Source organism: Rhipicephalus microplus, chromosome X, assembly GCF_043290135.1.
Source record: "Rhipicephalus microplus isolate Deutch F79 chromosome X, USDA_Rmic, whole genome shotgun sequence".
NCBI classification, from domain to species: Eukaryota; Metazoa; Arthropoda; class Arachnida; order Ixodida; family Ixodidae; genus Rhipicephalus; species Rhipicephalus microplus.
In genome coordinates, this window is record NC_134710.1 from 121,740,954 (window position 1) to 121,762,868 (window position 21,915).

General features: G+C 45.4%; 1 protein-coding gene and 1 long non-coding RNA gene across 7 annotated transcripts in view; one reads left to right on the forward strand and one right to left on the reverse strand.

The window, feature by feature from the left end:
• The window catches only part of LOC119176380 (puratrophin-1), a 540,416-nt gene that overhangs the window by 341,602 nt on the left and 176,899 nt on the right, over window positions 1–21,915 (reverse strand). For all 6 annotated transcript variants that reach the window (XM_075877541.1, XM_075877540.1, XM_075877537.1 and 3 more), the window contains one exon: window positions 14,934–15,125. In XM_075877541.1, the coding sequence (XP_075733656.1) occupies window positions 14,934–15,125 (192 nt within the window). The remainder of the gene's footprint in view (window positions 1–14,933; window positions 15,126–21,915) is intronic.
• The window catches only part of LOC142775723 (uncharacterized), a 252,900-nt gene that overhangs the window by 150,089 nt on the left and 80,896 nt on the right, over window positions 1–21,915 (forward strand). The gene's annotated exons all lie outside the window — the stretch shown is intronic.

Consider the following 21,915-nt stretch of genomic DNA (forward strand, 5'->3'; position numbering starts at 1 on the left):
TGGAAGAAAATTTGCCATTCAAAACAGGCTTGACCCTCTAAGCAAGCCACATCTTAGCATCTCGCAGTCACTTAAGAGAGACCACATGCCGTAGACAACTGTTACAAATGTAACCGTACGACAGTGTGCACTTGCTTTATAGTGCCATTGCGCACTCTTTTCTTTTGACACGGGCGTCGAGGAGGACACAGCGCCAAGTTCGCTAGAACGAGTCAGCAGACATTGGGCGACAGCCACCGCTTAGCGGCAACGGAGCCGCGCACGGAGAGGTGCAGGATGCGGACAAGGGGCACGCTTGCAGCGCGCCTAGGTGGCCTAGTCTCGCGTGTGACTTCCATGCAGCGCCCGTGCCTGCCTGGGCCCGACATTTATACCCGGCAGTTAACCCGCAGGCAGCCGAGCACAATCAGGGTCCCGCGAGGTCAGATAGCAGCGGCCTGGGTGCTGAGTATGGTTGTTAGCCCAGTTTGCAGGCTGTCCATACATACAGCGGTCGGTCGCGCTACCTCGCTGCAATACTAAATGCGCCTTCGCGACACCGACGTCGTGCCCCTTGAAAACGGCCGACGCAGGCAGAGCTGCGCCGCCGGTCGGCTTCTTTGCATGACGCCCGGGCGATGCAGACGGGGACAGAGGAGGGCTCTGTCCCGCAGCTATGAATGTTGTATCGATCGCCGTGGTATCAATCGCCACTTCCCATCCTTTATTATTGGCTGTGGCGTTGGAACCCCGCGTGACCATGTATCGCTTTCTCAGGAAACTTCTCAGCTTACTGAAGCACGACCTGTGAAACGCTTCGCGCGAAACTTTTCCTCGAGACGCCTCGTCAGAGCAGACGTAGAGATGGACGGCAGAAACCATGCGCTGGATGCGCGGATGTCGGTGCAAATTGTGGCGAAAGAGGTCGGGCAATTCACTCGGCAATCGGGAACGTTTGAGAGCACTGCGCTATTTGAGCGATCAGGAAATGATTGCGGGGCTCGATTCGGCTAATACCGAGATTGCGCTAGTTGGTAATACGTTTTCAACAAAACAGCGCAGGGCGGACACCGCCTGTCTTTGTATACCTTTCTTTGTTCGTTTTCCGCTCCTGAGCCATTTGTTTAAGCCGGCTAATAGTAATTTTTGTAGAGTTTGAAGACGGGCAGTACATGCGCCGAAAGCCGTGATGAGAAGGCACTTGTTCCTTGATATCCTCGAGATCTCAGAGTCCATGGCGCCTTCTCGCGTGTGACGTCAGTTAGTGGACTCCGTTCTCAACTGCGCTGCAGCAGCCGCTGCTCCTGTGCGCAGATCGTCTGCTTCTGGCGGGAACATTGCCGAGCGAACAGCCTCGCGAGAGTCAACTAACGCCCACAACAAATGTTTTCGAGTGCAATCATGAATTTCTTTTAGTTGGAGCTCAATCGACTGGGCCAAGAAACCTCCCAAATGACCGATGAGCACGTCGATGCCACCGATCACATTGCTGGTAAGAAAGTGATACCATGTTTCAGTGTTTTCGCTCGTCATCTGCAGTTTTCTCCATGCGATAATAATTATAAGACGTCTTGAGGGGCTAGTTTGTTCATCCTATGCAGAAAAAAATTTCACTGAAAAAAGAAGTGACGCAACAAAGAGTTTAAGTGTTCCTTCTTTGGATTTGTTAAGTGTTCCTTCTTTGTTGCATTTTTTTCTCTTTTTTAGCGCAACTTTTCCTGCATTGATAATAATTAGTTCGTGTGTTCGAAAATTTCAATAAGCATGCCTCTCTCCAGCGTCTGCAAGCATGTAGATGCAGCTAGCGAAATGTCGTGGTGTCTCATCAACGGCGCAATGGTGTACGACGCAGGCCACGTTATTGAATGTGCGCAGGCGATGCCGTCAATGGAGATCGCATCACTGTCGCGGATCTTGTCCTGCAAACACGTGGATTTGTGGACAATGATGAAGTACTGCTCTGTGCCTTTATGTGCTTCGTCCGTCCGCCCGTGAAAAGGATGTTAGCTATCACAACAATCCTAAAGAAAAGGACACGCCTGCCCTTTCCCTTGGGGTATTTTTTTCTGTAGTGCAATGATAGTGACAGTGAACACAAGGATATATGTGAGAGTTGCTTATTTTTGCCACTCTGTCATTCGCAAACAACACATAAGATAATTACTGCAAAGCAAGATAAAATTATTATATTTGAGATAATCGTGCTTGGATCGCAGTTATGGGCGTCAGCTGGGCGCATGCCCATGTAGTACCGCAGTAAGCTCAGGAGTCTTGAGGGGCAGGTGCTGGTGGGACTCAGGAAGGAGGCAAGTTCCACCTTAATGTACCCGCTGGCCAATGCAAATGACTGCAGTTTGTCTGAGAAATGTTTATTCAGTGAGAGCGACATCACGAAGTAGCTCATAATAATACCACACAGGACGTCACTCGGGTATCAGAATATAACAAATATTTATAGCTGATTCTGTATTGGGCGACAACCTTTATGCACACTTAACAGCGACATTTGGTTTAACTTATGAATTTATGGTAAGCAGTGCGCCAGGCGCGCGTTTGTCTTTATCAGGAAACTTCATATATATGTGCGTACGCCAATCAAATAGCGCTGTAGACTCAGATGTCCTGCGCTGCCCAGCTGCGCGATTACGCGAGGCGATTCGGAGGCTCCGTCGTCGGCTCGGCCTTCGCAGTAGGTTTTGGGACGGCACGTTATTTGGTGTAAGTCACCTACGCCTGTAGGCTGCGTGCAATGAATAGCTGAAGTACTGGCGAGGCGCCGAAACACGGTTGCAAGCTTACAGAAGAGTGGAGCGTAGGGTATAGCAAAAGTCACTGCCGGCGAAGCATTTGCTGCACACGGTCGATGAAGGCGTGGGGTGCTTTTCCTCTCTGAGTTTGACTTCTTCCTCAGCTTCGGGTCTTTAGGATAGTTGCGAAAGCAAACACCCTTTTCACGGGTGGGTGATCACATAGAGGCACAGAGCACTGCGCAGCACTCACCGCGGAGACTAGCAGCCACAGTTCCAAGAAACAAAGCGCCGTGCTTTTAAAACGAGCTTTAAAAGCGGACACACATGGTTGTTAGAACAGCGTCGGTAGCCACCCCGCACAAGATAACCAATTGAACTGCTTTATTGCCGAGCTTTAATTTCCACGTCGGTGGTTTCTATATGCGGCGCCGCGCCTCGAAAGCGCGCGAATCCTCGAACTGACGTCATACAAGCGCGGTTCGCAGCGCCGCCATTGGTCACACAGCAAGTCAATACTTAAAGGCACGCACATAAACTTCGGGCTTCTAAAATGCGACTCGTACTGTCCTATTCTATAGTGTACACATAGCCACAGTGTCACCCGCCACGGCGGTCTAATGGTTATACGGTGCTCGATGCTCACACCCCTGTCAAGGGTTGATGCCGCAAAAGAACTTCGCCGCATCGCGCACAATACCACACTTATGCATTGGGATCTTCCACTAAACTCCACTCGACGCCCACAGAACCTCTCTTCATTACTTCAATTACAGCTGCCACCAAAGACTTCGCGACGGGACGCTTCAATGCTGTATCGGTTGTGGGTCGGCGTTGCCTCCACCAATTCATTAAGTCGATCGATATGTGGGGTTTAACGTCCAAAAACCACCATATGATTATGAGAGACGCCGTAGTGGAGGGCTCCGGAAATTTCGACCGCCTGGGGTTCAACGTGCACCCAAATCTGAGCACACGGGACTACAACACCCCAATTCATTAATTCATCGTATTGGTATGGCTGACTCCCCTAAATGTGATAACTGCCATTGTGCAGAAACTCTCGACCGTGTTCTGTGCTATTGTCCAGACTTTGAAGAAGATCGCCGGATTCTCCAGTGTGCCTTAAGGAACCTGAATGATCGACCTTTTACTCGGGAGATCTTGGGAGTGTGGCCGTCACGTACTTCGGCCCAGAGGGCTACACGAGCCCTTCTATAATTCTTGAGGGCAACGTCACTGTGCGACCGCCTGTGAAACCTGAACTGCGTGTGCTGTGTGCGTGTTATGTGCAATGTGTATCTCCTCCACACTCTCTCTCTCTCTTCTTTTCTCCCTCACTCCCTTCTCCCCCGTGTAGGGTAGCAAACTGGACTTAGTCTAGTTAACCTCCCTACCTTTCTGATATTTTTTTCTTCTCTCTCTCTCTCTCTACGGTGTTCGACTGCACACCTGAACGTGGCGGAATTGAATCCCTGCTTCGGCGGCCGCTTTTAGGAGTATATAGACGAAATGCTAGAGGTCCGTCGACTTATATTTAAGTGCTCGTTAAAGACACCAGATGGTCGAAATTTCCGCAGCCCTCCCATTCTACGGCGTGTCCCATAATGATAGCATGCTTTTAACTGTTATAGGATGAATTGTTACCGTTAGCACACACAGGTAAAAAGAATTGGTGAAGAGCGAAAATTCCGTATTGCGGCTCTGAATTTATTTATTTATTTATTAGAATATCCTCAGGGCCCGTAGGGCATTACAGAGGGGGTGGGTACAACATATATAACACACAAGAAAAAAAGAGAAAATAAAGAAACAAGTATCAGATGCGCAAATCAGGAAGGCAACATAAGTCAACTAAAAATGTATAAGAATTCAAGCACATACAAGACAAAGATAGATAATGGAAACTGCGTATAGTTACAAGCATTGCTGAGAAATTGCAGTCTTGAATAGCAAAGGGTCTGTTATTGATACAACGGAAGAGGGAAGGTGGTTCCAATCGGCGGCTGTTTTCGGTAAGAAGGCTGCTGAAAAGAATTTGGTGCGGCAAAACGGAATGGCAACCTTATGCTGATGATCAATGCGCGATGAGTGGTATGACGGTTGTGAAATGAGGTCTCGCTTCATTGATGGATTGTGAAAAAATATCTTATGAAAAAAAATGCAGTCGCGCCAGTTTCCTCCGGACAGTTAAATTGGGTAGGTCAAGGTTAGATTTCATTTCTGATATGCTAGCAGTACGGGAATAATTAGAACAAATGAACCGAACTGAGCGGTTCTGAACAGATTCTAACGCGTTAATTAAATTTTGCTGCACGGGATCCCATATAGCGGACGCGTACTCAAGCTTTGGGCTTATACTCAAGCTTATACTCAAATTTGTATAAAGTTGCTACCTACAACAAGACATTACCCGCATTTTACGTTAAATGAAAAAAATTCTGCAGAGAAGCAGGACGTGGCAGTGGTTTCGATTATCCCGATAAACGTGACAACAAAAATAACTATGACTAAAGTACACTGAATTGTTATAACGGTGAGAAAACTCAATCTGTAGATTTAACACGCGATCACAGTGCGATATATTTTGTACAAACCATCTGCACTATACCGTTACCACGCTGCAATCAAAATCGCCGTTTTGTAGACACCGTTGTCTAGAAAAAAGGAAAAAAAAAAACATCCCACGTAGAGTAGCAATGAATTATAAGTGAAGCATGAATGAGTAAGGTTGAATTGCTACAGTAAAATCAGCACAACGTCACGAGATGGACGTAAGTTACGCCGTACATGAATTTATGTAATGATTATCCTGCTTGTGCCTGGTATCTGTGTTTGTCGTCAATTCACGTCACATATAAAACGCCAACTAAACGACCGCGAGTGCGCTATGATCGTAGCATGTAGTCATGTTTACGTAACACGCATGTCATGATTATCATGTTTGGACGTGTCATTTACCTTCCTCGTCTATACACGTCATGTAATTGCGAATTCGATGTATGTGAAGCTAGCGAAACGGCTGCGAGCGCATCATGAGCGTGGTATGTAGTCGTGTTTATACCAGAAACGCATGTCACGCGATTATCATGTTTGCACCATTCATATACCTTCGTCATCCGCTCACGTCACGTAACACCAAATTTGGTATATGTGAAGCAAGCGAAACGACCGCGAGTGCAACATGAGTGTGGCATGTAGTCATTTTTTACATAAAATGCATGTCATGGTTATCATGTTTGCACCAGTGCCACATTTTCGTCACCCATTCACGTCACGTAATACGAAATTTTTTATGTGTGAAGCAAGTGAAACGGCCGCGAGTGCATCATGAGCGTGACATGTAGTCACGTTCTTACATGACACGCATGAGATGATTATCATATTTGCACCAGTTAAATACCTTAGTCATCCATTCACGTCACGTGATAAAGTTTGGGATATGTGAAGCTAGTGAAACGGCCGCTAGCGCATCATAAGCGTGGCATGTAGTCATGTTCTTCCATAACACGTATGTCATGATTTATACGTGAGGGCCTGTCTCTTATGTTCGCGATGCAGTCACGCCATATCATACCACTTTTGCAATATGTCTTGTGAAGGAAACTACCACAGGAGCAGCCAGACCATGACCTGTAAATCATGACATTCATGACATACATGTCATAATTTTCATGTTATCACTAGACAGTAATGCTCCTCATACGGCCATGTTATGCCATACCAATTTTCGTACAGATCCTATCATCCAGACAACCAGGATAGCTAAAAGTCGCAGACAGACAGACAGACAGACAGACAGACAGACAGACAGACAGACAGACAGACAGACAGACAGACAGACAGACAGACAGACAGACAGACAGACAGACAGACAGACAGACAGACAGACAGACAGACAGACAGATAGATAGATAGATAGATAGATAGATAGATAGATAGATAGATAGATAGATAGATAGATAGATAGATAGATAGATAGATAGATAGATAGATAGATAGATAGATAGATAGATAGATAGATAGATAGATAGATAGATAGATAGATAGATAGATAGATAGATAGATAGATAGACAGACAGACAGACAGACAGACAGATAGATAGACAGACAGATAGATAGATAGATAGATAGATAGATAGATAGATAGATAGATAGATAGATAGATAGATAGATAGATAGATAGATAGATAGATAGATAGATAGATAGATAGATAGATAGATAGATAGATAGATAGATAGATAGATAGATAGATAGATAGATAGATAGATAGATAGATAGACAGACAGACAGACAGACAGACAGACAGACAGACAGACAGACAGACAGACAGACAGACAGACAGACAGACAGACAGATAGACAGATAGATAGATAGATAGATAGATAGATAGATAGATAGATAGATAGATAGATAGATAGATAGATAGATAGATAGACAGATAGATAGATAGATAGACAGATAGATAGATAGATACGGTCAATGTCGCCGAAGTTCGCTAAGAAATGCTTCGCATTTAAATGAGAAACAGAAGCCTTAGCCCCTCGATGATGCAATCTGCATTGAAAACACCACAAGATTTTTTAACTTTTTGTTCACCGTACGGGTCACTGGTCACTGTCAATTAAGTCGATGAGCCTTATATAGCTACGGTAGGTATCAGACCCGGAAGGTTCGAGTGTGGTGCATTCCGAATGTCAGGACCCCACCGGTCACAAAAGTGGTCTCGATCTCGTGAGCATGTAGAGATGCATGAAAGTTGACAACCGCTGTAGTACAACGTCCATCACTGACGGTCCGGTTCGAACATCAATCCGAAGCGCCACTTCCGCGATACTTCTCTTGAATACATAGACGTGCCCCTCTCGTTCGAAGTAGGGCGCTGTGGAGTTCACATCCTTACGTCAACTGAATGGATCCGCACATCCACCACTGTACAGTATACATTCGCAACTCGCAAGCCATGCATGTTGAACGCGACGAAGGCGGCAGGCAGTGGGGGACGCACGTGTGTGTTTTCAGTGGGCTGACGACGAAATGCCGGCGGCTTTATGTGCACTCATCCCGGGCTTCTGCGGAGCGTTCGAGAGCCACGCGACGCTCACGCAAAGCAGAGGACGAAGGCTTAGGGTGCCGGGTTAGAGAAGCCAAAGACGCACGCACGGTGAAGGGGCAGGAAGACAGAAGAGGGGCGACGCAGGCTAACAGAGGACGAGCCATCGAGCGCCACATGTGAAAATCAAAAGCGTTCGCCACGCGGACGTGTGGCGCGCTTCGCCAGCAACCTTCCGGTGAGGCTTATATCAACAAACACTGGGGCGCCCGCTCATTTTATTCGCGCTGGCAAGATTCAGCTGGCCTCCGTGCTTCGAGTTCCGCATAAACATTTGAAGGAGATAAGAAAAGAGAACGTTACACAACGAGCCGCACTCCGAGAGGAGTGAATAAACACAAAAGACGATAAAAAGCGAACGTGGGCCGCGAATTCAAAGATCATTTTTATTTCCCAAGCGGCTGCAAAGGAGAACTCAATTGAAGCAGCTTACTTCTCCGATTTTGCGAAACGAAGCAGCCCTGAGGTGCATGCGTTGAGTGCTTGTATAACTCACCTCGAGCGCAGCAAATTTACGGACACGCACGACAGCGCCCCCGGCTCGGTATTCATTAAGCGAAGTAATGCGCGTGGAACCACAAACTGGCGCTGAGAAACTGGGCTGCGTAGGCGTGCAGTCACACGATAAGGAATAAAGAAAGAAATGAAGCGGGGTTTCAGCCCGAGGGAAAGATATCTAGAATGACTATGTAGCGCAGATCAGGACACGCGCTTTCATTATTTTTTCCACGTTTACGTAACGCGCGATAAATCAGAGGGCCGTATGCCGATCGTTGTTACAAAACAAACTCGCAGTAATGTGCGACAATATCTCCCTACCGAAAAAGAAAGGACGGCAAAGAAAAAGCGTCAGATGTGAACGAGCTTTTCATACCTCCGATTCTTACGTAACGGAAGATTAGAAAACAGCGACGGAATAAATTTGTGGAGCTTGACACGTGCACAGTGATATACAAAAATGAAGTTTAGGTGATGCAGGGTGTGTTAGATGAATAGAGTGGAAGCAACGTATTTTAGCCGCTTCCTGCCCTCCTCCCCACCGCCTAGGTATCTACACACACTATAGGTATCTATAAACATACCTAGTGTGTGTAGTTAACGTTCAAAAGCATCTAACATGAATTGTAGGTAAGTTGCTTGCTGCAACTCACCTACAAGGGCACATCAGCCAACACTTCCTTAATATCATACTGAGCGCTACAAACAATGGCGACCATCCCACTACACACACAAACCCTAATCAGACATCAAATCATTTGGACCCCATATCACATGGGGCTGGAGAGAAACGAGGCAGGGGACAGGGTAGCTCGAGGGTATGCAAGCCAAGCACCTTCCTGCTCTGCTCTCGAGGAACCCGCTCGCGTTCTTTGCGACCACTCGGCCATGCTAAACCATCATAGAGGACTTAGACAAACTTATTTTCTACCACGTCGAACACTAAACAATGAGGAATAGGTCAGCTGGAGGTAAAATCAAAGCGACACGTTTCCAAATTTCCACTCCCTCAGTAAAATGCCTCCCTCGGCATTCTCTCCTCATTGCCCACGGTGTTCCGCTAAAGCTACCCTGTACGAATGTCACGTCATTACAGCGCACCAAAACAGAATGCCGCAACCGAGTGATGGGAAGAGCTGCTGTCCAATGAGAACCTGGAAGACCAGCCGAGTCTGATCGACCGGGCCTGCAGAGTGGCTGCTGCAAGCGGAGCCCTGGACTGAGAGCTGCCACCGACACAAGCAAAAATCCTCCACCTGCCCGGAGCTTCTACGCAGAAGTTGGACAGCAAATAAATATGCTTAGAAGGGCCACAATTTCGACCCACCTATTCCAAAAATAGCATAAGTCGTTTTTTTTTGTGACAGAACCATCGACAAAAAAATAATACCCCATTAACATATTGTGATTTACAAAAGGAGTGTCACGAATAAACGTCCCGAATAACTTGTCGAGGCCATGCCAAATAAATGTCGCGCACACACACACAATCTCACAAAAAATGAAGGGGGCTTGAAGATTAAGTGGTATGGAGAGAAGGAAGCGCCGTATTAGAACTACTTTATCTTTGTGGTCAATCTACCGTTAAATATACGGCGCTTCCATATGACTCACCGTCATTATGTATACTTCTAGAGCCAAAATAGACATCTTTAGAAAAACCTGCTGCAATGTTTAGACTCTCTTGAAGAATGGTATGTTTTGCATTTGCTACGGATGGCAGGCACGCGTTCATGTCAGTAGAGAGCCGATGGTTCCGTACAGCGAATGATGGGAGGTGTTGTAGCATGTCCGCATTGCAGCAGACACATGCGTTATGTTGTGCGCGAGAAGTTTTTATCTGTATTCTTCTTCTTCTTCTTCTTCTTCTTCTTCTTCTTCTTCTTCTTCTTCTTCTTCTTCTTCTTCTTCTTCTTCTTCTTCTTCTTCTTCTTCTTCTTCTTCTTCTTCTTCTTCTTCTTCTTCTTCTTCTTCTTCTTCTTCTTCTTCTTCTTCTTCTTATTATTATTATTATTATTATTATTATTATTATTATTATTATTATTATTATTATTATTATTATTATTATTATTATTATTATTATTATTATTATTGCGATACGACTGATAAAACCAAATAACCGAGGTGTACATGTTGGTCGGCTGCCAGAGGGAACACGCGAGCGCGTGGGCTGTGCTCTGCGACGGCTGCCTACAGCACCACCAGCCGACAGCTAAAGAAAACACGTTTGCTTCCGGGGTTTCTATTGCCAGCCAAGATAACGATTCATGGCCAGTTGACAAACGCTGCTAGATTACATTCCCTCACCATTGGCGCAACTAGCGATGTCGGGCGTTGCCTGCATCTTGCGCCGTGCTCGAGCACCACGTTCGATTTGTTGGCAGCACACTGTAGGCATCGCCATTTGTGCGAACGGAGAGGGAGCGTAATCTAGCAGCGCTTGCCTACCGGCCATGAATCGTTATCTTGGCTGGCAATAGATGTCGCCGAAAGCGAATGTGTTTTCTTCTACTGTCGATTGATGGTGCTGCATGCAGCCGCCGCATAACCGCCGCAGAGTGGAGCCCACGTGCTCGCGTGTTCTCTCTAGCAGTGGCCCGACCTGTACATCCATACGACCTCGGCACGCTTTGAAATGAAACAGACGGCATGCCGAGTACGTGTGTTTGTGTTTCCTAGCGAGCAATCATTATCATGGTCCAAAGCATTTTTCTTGATTAATCCCACATTCCCTAGTACTGTTGAGCATTTGTTAGTCATGTGGAACGTTACTTTCAATGTTTGCCGACATATACACAACTTTGAGGGTGTGTTGAGCTGAGGGCACAATTTGTAGGCGCGACTTCTATCAGCTGCCTTGCTAGCATGCAGACGGCGGTATGCTGTCTAGTCGAAGCGCAAGCTGGCTTGGTACAGAAATGCGAAAATGCCAAACAAGCCTAGGCGTAAAAATGAGAGTTCCTCGACACGCTATACTATACAGGGCTGCCTACTTTAAAAGAAAAATGCACCTGAAAACTAAGTCAAGATTCCTAAATTGTGTTAACAAACAAATAAGCCGAAAAAAATAAGGAAAGAAGAAAAGCAACGGCAGATACTTTCGTATAGCGTAGGAGCACAATCACTCGATCTTACGCGAGGACGCAAACGACGTATCGATTTCAATTAGGCCACACGCTCTGGGCACTCGACAGGTGGCAATAGACAACGACGCGCGAGCAAGGCAATGTATATTTAGCGTTATTCCATTAAGGATTCGCTAGTTCCTGCTTCGGCAATGAAGAGCAGGTCGATCGGCCAAAAGGCGAAATGGAGCTGCACAGGCGATACGGCAGCGATATGACACCGTGTTGTAGGAAGTGCTGAACAATGGCCACGTATAGGAAAACACACGTGCAACCCCAATGGCCATATCTGCAAGCGCGCAGCTAAGCTTGCAGTAATCGAGGAAGTTGATTAGCGGCACGCGCTGTTTCAGAGGATGCTCGTTCAGCGAGGGGCAAGATGATCGATTCTACTAAGCGGGACACCGGACTCCTTAGACGACACGGCGCCGGACATTACGGTAGGAAAACACAAACGAACTTCGCATAACAAAAAACAAAACTCGGGGTAACCAGATCAGTTTGACTGAACGTGTAGCGAGGGTCTATAATTATACAAATGCACTCGTTCTTATACCAATAACGAGATCGCCTTCACTGTACATGCACGAAAGTGAAAAAGATAGTGACTTTTTCTTTGTAATCAACTGCCTTAAGCTCAGCGGTGATCAGCCGTGAAGCGTATACGCAAGACCACTAGCACACTTATAGGCAGGGTGTGAGGATTACGCGAGAAGACTTAACCCTTGAGTGAAATATATTTTAATATTTCTCTAGCCAGAATATTCTGGCTATAGGTGCCTATCATGGACTCCCGTAACACCGGATATTATTTTCAGTGTTACGCAACTTCATTACGTGGGTTATGATCTTTTCAACTAGACAGTCTCGTGGACTTCGCAACCGTCTAGAGTGTGGTTAAGAAGGGAAGTGACGAAAACACTTTTATCAGAGGATAAGTGATGATTAACTGGTAAATTCAACTGGAGAAATATTCCAAGTTCGTTGTGTATACTGTATTAACCGCACCAAGTGCATATCGGCGACATCGAGGGTACCGTTTGCTGTCACTGACATGGGGACCGTCGCCTGCGTATTATTTTGTGCCGAGCATTGTAAGTTGAATTGTAGTAAACTGAGACTGAACTGAACTGACATGCTCTTGAATCCGCAAAAGCGGTCTTGCTAAGGCTTTTTCACATAACTTGCGCATGCACCATGAGGTTATAGAAAAGCCTGCGACTGCACGTGCAACAATAGGAATACTACATTTCTATTTTTGTCTTTCTCGTTGTTTCAACTCTAGTTCCCAATCAAATTCACAAAAGCACCTCCTCTGACTTTTACTAAATGTCAGTTGATGAACTTAACCACCGCGTTAATTCATTTACAAACTACCTCAAAGCCTCTGTAAGGTGAGGAGCAAAGAAGAAAAATGAGCTTGTCAGGACGGGCTGCATAATCGTTGCGTAACTCATGTAGTGCGAGGCAGTGAGAAGGAAACCAGCCACCGGCGGTGGTATACGAAATGAGACCCGGCCCAGTTATGGTGCAGCCCTTCCTTTAAGAAGGATCGCTATGCGCCATCGCATGCACGATCGATCGAGCTAACAATCCAGTTGAAAGCGCAACAGCATCAACAACAGCGTAGTTTGATCTCGCCTGCAGACACTGCGCGGAAGGGTGGCCGCCGTAATGGTGAACTATGCCTATCTGGTGCGCAGATAAATTTGTTTTCTTGCCTCGAGCAACGAACGCGCTAAAGCGATCAGTCTCCACGGTCACTGCTTTTGTCCAACAAGAGCCGAATATGGAATTGAGCTCGTTTGTCTCGGGGCCCATTGGCGTATACGCGGTACGATGAGTTTTGGAAATACACAGTGCAGATCTGAACATGCATTTCTCACTGCGCGGCATTGAAAATGCGTTCTGCCTATCGATCACACCGGCTGGTTGGTTCCTTTCTTTTTTTCGGCGCCAACCAAGGACTTGAGCTCGTGTAAGCAATACGCCCCACTTTGTCATCTACAAAGGAAGGCCGTGCTTCATTTCAAGCAACGCCGTTTAGATTCGGACCACCACATGCGCTTCACTGCGTAAGCTGGCTGTGTTTCCATCACGTTCTTTTAGCTGGTCTAGCGTGGTCACAAAAAAACGAAAAAAATTGCGATAAATGTTTCCTCCTTCTTTGAACAACCGGAGCAGATACCACTTAAAGGAAACAAAGGAACACAACTGAAGTGGTATACCACTTCAATTGTTCTTGAGCAGCAAATTTTGATGCAAAAGCTTTTGCACCACTGCTTTCTTTTAGATGCAAGGGCGGTAATTACAGGAGTGAAATCATTTTTCGGGTTAGTATCTATTGTTCGTGTTTTATATTAGTACTTGCAAGTTATGTACCTCTAATCATTTCCACACTACTGCCATGTGTATGTACAGGTCACCAGGGCCTTTGTCAAGCCGTTCTCACGGCTTTTAGCCTTGGCGACCTTCCAGTTTTTGTCTGGTAAATAAATAAAGTTTGAAAGTTTGAAAGAGAGTCACAGGTCCAATCATACACGCACGCTTCCATAAACTTACCGGAAATGTAAAGGCAAATCGATTTTGACATCCTTGGAACATACGACCAGTATAGCCACACTACGTACTGGCTGTGCGTAATGCGACTCTTCTCACTTGCACGGAGCATATCAACCTCTCGCACCAAATGCTTGAGAGGTTGCGCGAGCGAGAAAATTTGTCACAGGCTATTAGAAGAAAGTGTTATATACAAGCACACGGCTACAAATTTCAAATACCTATAGTCGGTGACTAATATAGATGAGAATAAAAAGTGTGCCACTGTTCATTTGTGTTATGCGCGTCCTATACTATAACTGCCCTATGCTATGGCGTATTGGTTAGAAGAAATCTATTACAATTCAACTCTTATCCAAATGTACACAGCCTTGCCAGTCGTCATACGATGCAGATGAAGTTCGTGACTGTGCCGCGTTTGACGTGCACCGACGATGCAGCAGTTCGGAGTGTTTTGCAACGTTTTATAGTGTTTTGCCATTTCCGCAGCGTGAAGGACACGGCGGAAGCATCAAAAATAAAGGCAATGCGGCCTCGTGGGTGGAACCTATATTTATTCTTAGGCCATCACCAACCATAGCACTTTTGAACTGCGACAATTTGCATCAACCATTAGTAAATATACAGCGGGTTGATTCGTAACTCGATGCGCCGAATCCACAATAATCAATTAATTTTAACGCCACTTAAACGGCGATTGCTTTAACAGAGGAACGCTAAAAAAAGACCAGTGCTTTCAAACGTCCGATATGAAAAGAAAGATCGGCATCCTTCCGTTCGTAGCACAAATGTGCAAGAGAATTCATGCGGACTTTTCAGAAACAAAAACTTCTTTGTTGATGAAAAAGTCACCCTGGTCGCTAAACCAATCATCACCCGAGGAGAAGAGAAAAGAAGACAAGTCCACTGACCTCTGTTTTCACAAGCCGGAGCAGATGAGCAACGGGCAGCAAGAAGTGGGTCTTGAAGCGATGAACATCACCGAAATATTTGCAGGAGCAGACTTCGGACGCTTGACGAAGAATAACGGAACGGACTGAGACGAAGGGCTCGTACAGGGAGGACAGCACTTCCGTCGTCACACGGCCGACATCCTGGGCACGCTGCAGAACATTAAAAGGAGACGTGACGACACTTGTCAATCAATCAATCAACTGATTCATTGATCAATCGATCGACCAATTAATCAATCAATCAACGTACACTACAAGAACTAGAGGAACATTCACAACTAGCGATCGTGTGCAAACTAGCAATGTTTGGCTTCAGAACATTTGTCAGAGTGACATGAACTTCCTGCGATGCATTTTATAGTCCCTCCGTGCAGTCGGCAACTGGAGAACCCACGGCTGCTGACCGGAAAGATATGCAGTTAAACCTGAAGTTGTTTCTAAATAATGTTGTTGCGAAGTCAACTTTTTCGAGAGGTATACTGGCGTGATGCCTCAACTTTTACGTCGTCCTAAATATGCTGACATGCCAACCATGTACTGTTAAGTGAGCCAGAACGACAGTATTGGCGTTTCCGCCCTCAACTGGTGTACGAATAAAATTCTTACGCCACTTGGGGAGAGTGCTCTCAGCTTCCTTCCTCCATGGCGTGGAACGACACACGTTTACCATGGTTCTATAGGTCCCCATTTGATCATGACACATGGCTTCTGAAAGAACGATCAAGCAAGCCTCTACGCAGCTTTGATGAACACTCACTGCTCAGTTAGTTAACTAGAGCAAAATAGGGGATGCAATACATATCAGTCTCCCAACTCATAACCTGTGAAAGTCATACGAGCTTTCTGCAATACTGAAAGGCAGCTGACTTGCTCGTCTATAGCACGTTGCACAATGCGCGAGAATCGGAAATACGCCAGACTCATGTCTTCTCTCTTTTACCTTCTCTATTCTTCTCCCAACGTGTACAGAGGCCAAACAGCACAGTGCCTGGACAGCAGATGTTGGTCAGGTGTTTGGAGCTTCCTACAATGCGAGGAGCACTGTGTTCGATTCTCAGCTCTGCCAGGCGCGTGCCGGTTTTTCTAATGGTGAGAGAAGTACCATGGCCAGAACTCAATGTTGTGGACACTCGAATCTCCCTCGCTCTTATTTCACTCCCCTTTCCCCTTGAACTAACACCACTGCTGTGTGCTCCCTTATGGGTTGCAGAAATAAACGCCGCTCTTTTCTTAAACCATTACTACAGAGTACAGTGACCTCCACCTATCATTTGTTCATTCAGAAAACTTTATTAGTGTCCTGAAGCCCGGTCTTTTCAGACCGAGGCGGGCCGCGTCCACGTCGTTACCATCAAGCTGAGCCTTGTGGCGTCATCATGGAGCTTCTGGACTGCTCGTAGTTGATCTTGATGAGATGCGTTTTGCACCATCGTCTGCCAGTAAAGCCATTGTTATACGGGGTCGGCAAGAGTCGCGGGACAGCCCGCCAACATGTGTCTGACCCCAATAATGCCACCGCACGCGTCACACTTGTCTTGAATTTCACTGTCAGGGTAAATTTTATGTAAAAAATACGGAGTGGGGTAAGTCTCGGTTTGCAGTGAAAGTAGCGCGACTGCCTGAGCACTGTTCAATTTTGCGTGTGGCAGTGGGAATCACCTACAAGTAATAATATTTTGTGATACAACGACCTCCCTGTCATTGCTTAACATTATTTGCATTTCTCTCTTTCTCTGAATCAGTACTGAAGTCGTTAAACGGGACGTTCACCAATATAGTCTATCGCAGTCAGCTTAATTACGAGGTCTATGGATTACAATTTGCCGCCAAGCCTCATTCACAGCAAGACGGATGCTGACCCGCAGGTCGCGGGTTAAAATCACGGCTGCGGCGGCTCCATTTCCGATGGAGGCGGAAAAGTTGAAGGCCCTTGTGCTCAGATTTGGGTGCACGTTAAAGAACCCCAGGTGGTCGAAATTTCCTGAGCCCTCCACTACGGCGTCTCTCATAATCATATGGTGGTTTTGGGACGTTAAACCCCACATATCAATCAAAATCAATTCCTCACAGCAGATGTAATTACCAATCATTGTCATTGTCGTCGTGGTTTTACTGCATAGAGGAGAAACAGGGCCTCGAGTTGTAATCTGTTCATGAATGGGGAGTTTAGACTGCACAGTTCTTGAAAGGCCCCCCCCCCCAACACACACAAAAAAGTCATGCCACGGTAATTGTTTTCACAGACCTAACGAGTGACTTACCGACAACAATGACAATAGCTGAACGAAGAAAACCCTAATATAAATATAAAAGCAAACAAACGAAGAAGACAGCGATCGCTAATTCATGCGCTCGTTTCATGAATGTATTATTTCTATCATCCTATATTCAATCTTTCACCGCACTGAATTACGGAAAGACACTCCGTTTCATTGAATGCACGCTTCTTTCATTTATGTATTTAGAAAATGGTGTATAAAAAGAGCACTCCGTATATGTTCTTATGCAGCCAACCACACAATATAGAATCAAGGTAAGAAAGAGGTGGTATCTGTCTGGCAACAGTGAATGCAAATTGGAAAAAAGCAATGACGCGTATGCTGCGCTACGACGTTTGGATCGAACTATATCACTTTGTTGTCTTAAAGAACAAAGTGTTAAAAGCAAGAAAAGGGGGGAGGGGACAAAAATAAATGGAGAAAAGAAACCGAAAAGAAAGTAAAAGAACGAGAATATAAAGAGATGAAGAAAGATAAAGGCGCCCAAACGAACAGTATACACGGCGAAGGTGCGCATCGGAACCTATATGGTATTCAGGTACCGCAGCATTGACGCGATCTTTCCCGTACCTTCACCAATACAGAGCCATGACGTTTCCACGACTCCTCGCATTCAACTAAGTGGGTCGATGATATCGAAAAGGAAAGGACCCGGCTTATTTTCGGGCATAGTGGAACACTGGGCACCATGGCAGAAAACACGCACGACTCTTATCACGTCGTCACCGCCCGAACAGACAGCAGTTCGTGATCGATGCCCAATTCTTGCGGTGGCTTCCACGGTATAGGCGTGTTTGGCCGCAGCGACGCGGTGCTGACGATCAAGACAAGCAGCCCGCAACAGTGACCCAGGGGAACGCTCTGGGTCAATGCGAGCACGCGCAGCAGTCGGTCTCACGACTCTGCTCCCGGCAAGGAAAGTCTCAGCGGGGTGTGTCAATCCTTTGTTTCTCTCCAATTCACCTTCCAACACTCCGTGTGACCGACAGCGGAATGCGCCCCACGGCGGGCTCTCTATCGCAACGATGGGAGATTAGTTTCATCAGCAAGTGTTCAGTGGCCTCTCCATACGGCGTTATGAATGAAAAACAAGACAACGCTGTCACAGTTTGAGCTATAAGCTTCCTTTTGGCAAACTTCTCACTCAATCAAAACGAAACGGACCTCTTTTGAATAAGCGACACTTTACGGAAAGGCGAACCTGATCGTGACAGCTTGCTTGGAAAGAGCGCCCAACAATATTCATAAAGGCACACGAACCGGCATATACGATGGCTCTCTTCAAGAAGTCACGACTGAGTGGCTTAGCGATGCCAGTGATGAAAAGCTTTTCCGCCATATTTCTTCCCATAGTCTTAATTTTGTTGTTTCATTGCAGCAAATAACGACGCAAATCTCGTCCACTGCAAACATCCGCGACACTTTATTGACCAAGACAATGAGTTAGATAAAAGAAAGAGAGCATCGGGTATATCAGTAATGTGGGAATAAAAAAGTAAAAGATGTAATTAAATGCTGCCTGGGGAACTACCAAACTTCTCCAAAATGGGGAAATCGATCCCTTTGGTAATGTATACAGCACGTCACATTGGAACGATCAGACACGAGAAAAAAATAGTTGACAAAAAGTCGGTACTTTGGAATGCCCCACAGTCAGCTTAGTCATATGGTTTTTGTGGGGCCTCCAAGGCGGCCCTGTCGGAACGTCATTACATATTTCGTATACAAAGACTATCACTGACATGCTCATTCCAACAAATATAGAACTTTTTATTGACAAAATGTAAGGAGATGTTGGCGCACAAATATTAGTGCACTTCAGGTTTTTTTTCTTCCAAATCTAAAGTAATAATAATCACCTTTTTCTAGAATGTCAATAATTTCACGATATTAAACGCAATGGTGCGGAATGGGCCCTTCTATTCTATGTTAATTCCATTCCGGGGAATGGCAACTTTCTGTTATTCCATTCTTTTCGATTAATTCCTCGCAATCAAATAACTTGGTCCATTCTAACTCCGGGAATGACCAGGCAGGTCAATTCCATTCCTAAAATTTCTTAACGTTAGAAAGGCGTCTCTTGATAGCTTTATAGAACTAAGAATGACTGTAACAACATAAATCTGATGTCATAAGATGCATAAGAACTGAAGAGCTACGCTAAACACGTTACCACGGTCGAGGGATTGTGGCTTGGTAACTTAAGTCGTGCAGTATACAATCACCCTACTAGTTCCTATAGAGGCAGTTCTCCCGATACTTACGGTATTTGCATGCGTAGCACAATCATAAAAAAGTTAGGAAATAGTTGGAAACGCATCCATTTACTTGTTTCGAGCTTATTTTACCTTCGCGGCAGCTCTTTACTATAGCCAACAGCTAGTAAAGCTTGAAACTTTTGCCGTTACTAACCAGGAAGGAATGTTTTCCTGGTCTTTTTAACTATAGGTAACTACTAAGCCATATACGTTGCCAGATCTCTCGTAAACACCACCGTATATAGTGCAGTAAATATATATGACACTCTTAAGAAAAAAATTGACCAATCTAGTTTTTGTGAGTTACTTTGGAACAAAAATTTCGTGCTAAGTGATGGCACACATATATAGAAAGGCAGACTGTGTGTACAAAGCGTCCTTTATTTTTCTAACTTATACTACTGATAATCACTACACAGTGAGCTATTCCAAGGTAGGATCATAAACAGCCTTCAAATAGCTGCTATGTACAGTATTTGATTGATTGATATGTTGGGTTTAACGTCCCAAAACCACTATATGATAATGATATACGTCGTAGTGGAGGGCTCCGGAAATTTCGACCACCTGGGTTTCTTTAACGTGCACCCAAATCTGAGCACACGGGCCTACGACATTTCTGCCTCCATCGGAAATGCAGCCGCCGCACCCGGGATTTGATCTCGCGACCTGCGGGTCAGCAGCCGAGTACCTTAGCCACTATACCACCACGGCGGGGCTATGTACAGTGTATAGAATACCGGTTAAGTCTTGGTATTCTCTGTGCACGTTTGCATGCATAACCTCCTCTGTGATTCGTTCATGCCTCTATGTGTATTGCTGTGTTGCGTACTTGCCATGGTAATTGCGTGAAGTAATTAGTGATCACTAAATAATCTGCGTGGACAATTGCACTTCGATTATTATCTTATATATACTTCCGTAATTAAATTATCTTGATGTGACAATGTACATGCCAGTTACCCAAAAATTCAGTAATGGATTAATTATTCGTGTCAGCACTATTCAGGAACTACTTTGCAAACACCCAGTTTCACTAATCAGCATTTTACTTCCTACATTTACCAGAAGGTTAGTGCTTCTTGTGACAAGTGAAGGGTTAATGTTTAGTTAGTGAAGTAGTAGGTCTTTTTTCTAAGAGTGCGCGTTTAAATTTTATTTTAATATTATTTCAGCTTGAAGGCGTTAATGCTAAAATGTCAACTTAGCGTATCGTCGCGTAGGGATTCGGAGACGCGCCGCTCGGTTACGTGGTATTGGCTGCTTTGGCTGGCTGCCTCAACTAATGCTTTCAAAGTCTACGCCATCTCTCTCTGTAAAGTTCATCTTGTACAACAGTTCGTCGCAGACAGAGTTCACACAGCACACAGTTCATCCAGTACGAATGTGTGCTGCGCTGACCGACAGACATATGCAAGAATTTCCGGCAAATATTGTCCCCTTTGTCTACACACCCATGTGTGCAGGCAAAGAGGACATTGCTGCAAAAAAAAAAAAAGAGAGAGGGGGGTGGTAATATGTGGCAAAACTGCGCGCAAGCTGGTATACGAAAGCTGGCAGTAAACACAAGCATCGCACTAGGGTAAATACACATCACAGCTTAGAGAATCACGTTTTTGAATATGCGTCGGAGTCACCGACAGCGGCAGAAGCAAAAAAAAAAAAAGTGAAGGATGGAGAGACAGGCGCCTTCTAGCGGGGAAAATAACAAGGTGTAAGGTAATATGCTGCCACCGTATAATTCCGCAAGACGGATATTATGACATATAGCCGTGGTTACCGGAAGAATAGAGAAAAACCTCGGAGCAACACAGTCTTGTAAGGACGAAATTGTAGTAGGTGTGTTGCTCATAAATCTATCATGCGTGCACCATGCTTGCGATCAGCCAAGCCTTTCTTAAATTACTGCTTTATTGTGAAATTCGAGGGTGTGATTTACTGATGCTTGAAGTTAGAAAAACAGCATGCCACCAAAAATGAGCTCTATTTCCAGAAAAAGAGATACCTACCTTCCCATTCTATTCCTTCAAGCTTGTCGCCATTTTATTCCTATTCCATTTCCCGGATCGCGAAAATGTGGAATTATTCCAGATTCATTTCAATGCCGGAGTAGAAACTCCGCAACACTGATTCAGCTGTGTACCACTTACGTAGTTAATCCCTTTCTTACATTACTTTTTCATAGAGAAACACAATGAGGAAGCTGTGACACCCAAAGAAGACGTTTAAAGAGATCACTGACAATTTAAGAGAACAGGAGAACGACATCTGGTGGAAACGAGACCTCGGCGGCCAAATTTGGAAGAGTCGACGCGAGGCTTGCACAGATTTTTCTGGACGCTTCCTAATGTGAACAGACCACGTAGGAATTCCCCGTCCGAAGCGAGGTGGAATTCCTTCAGC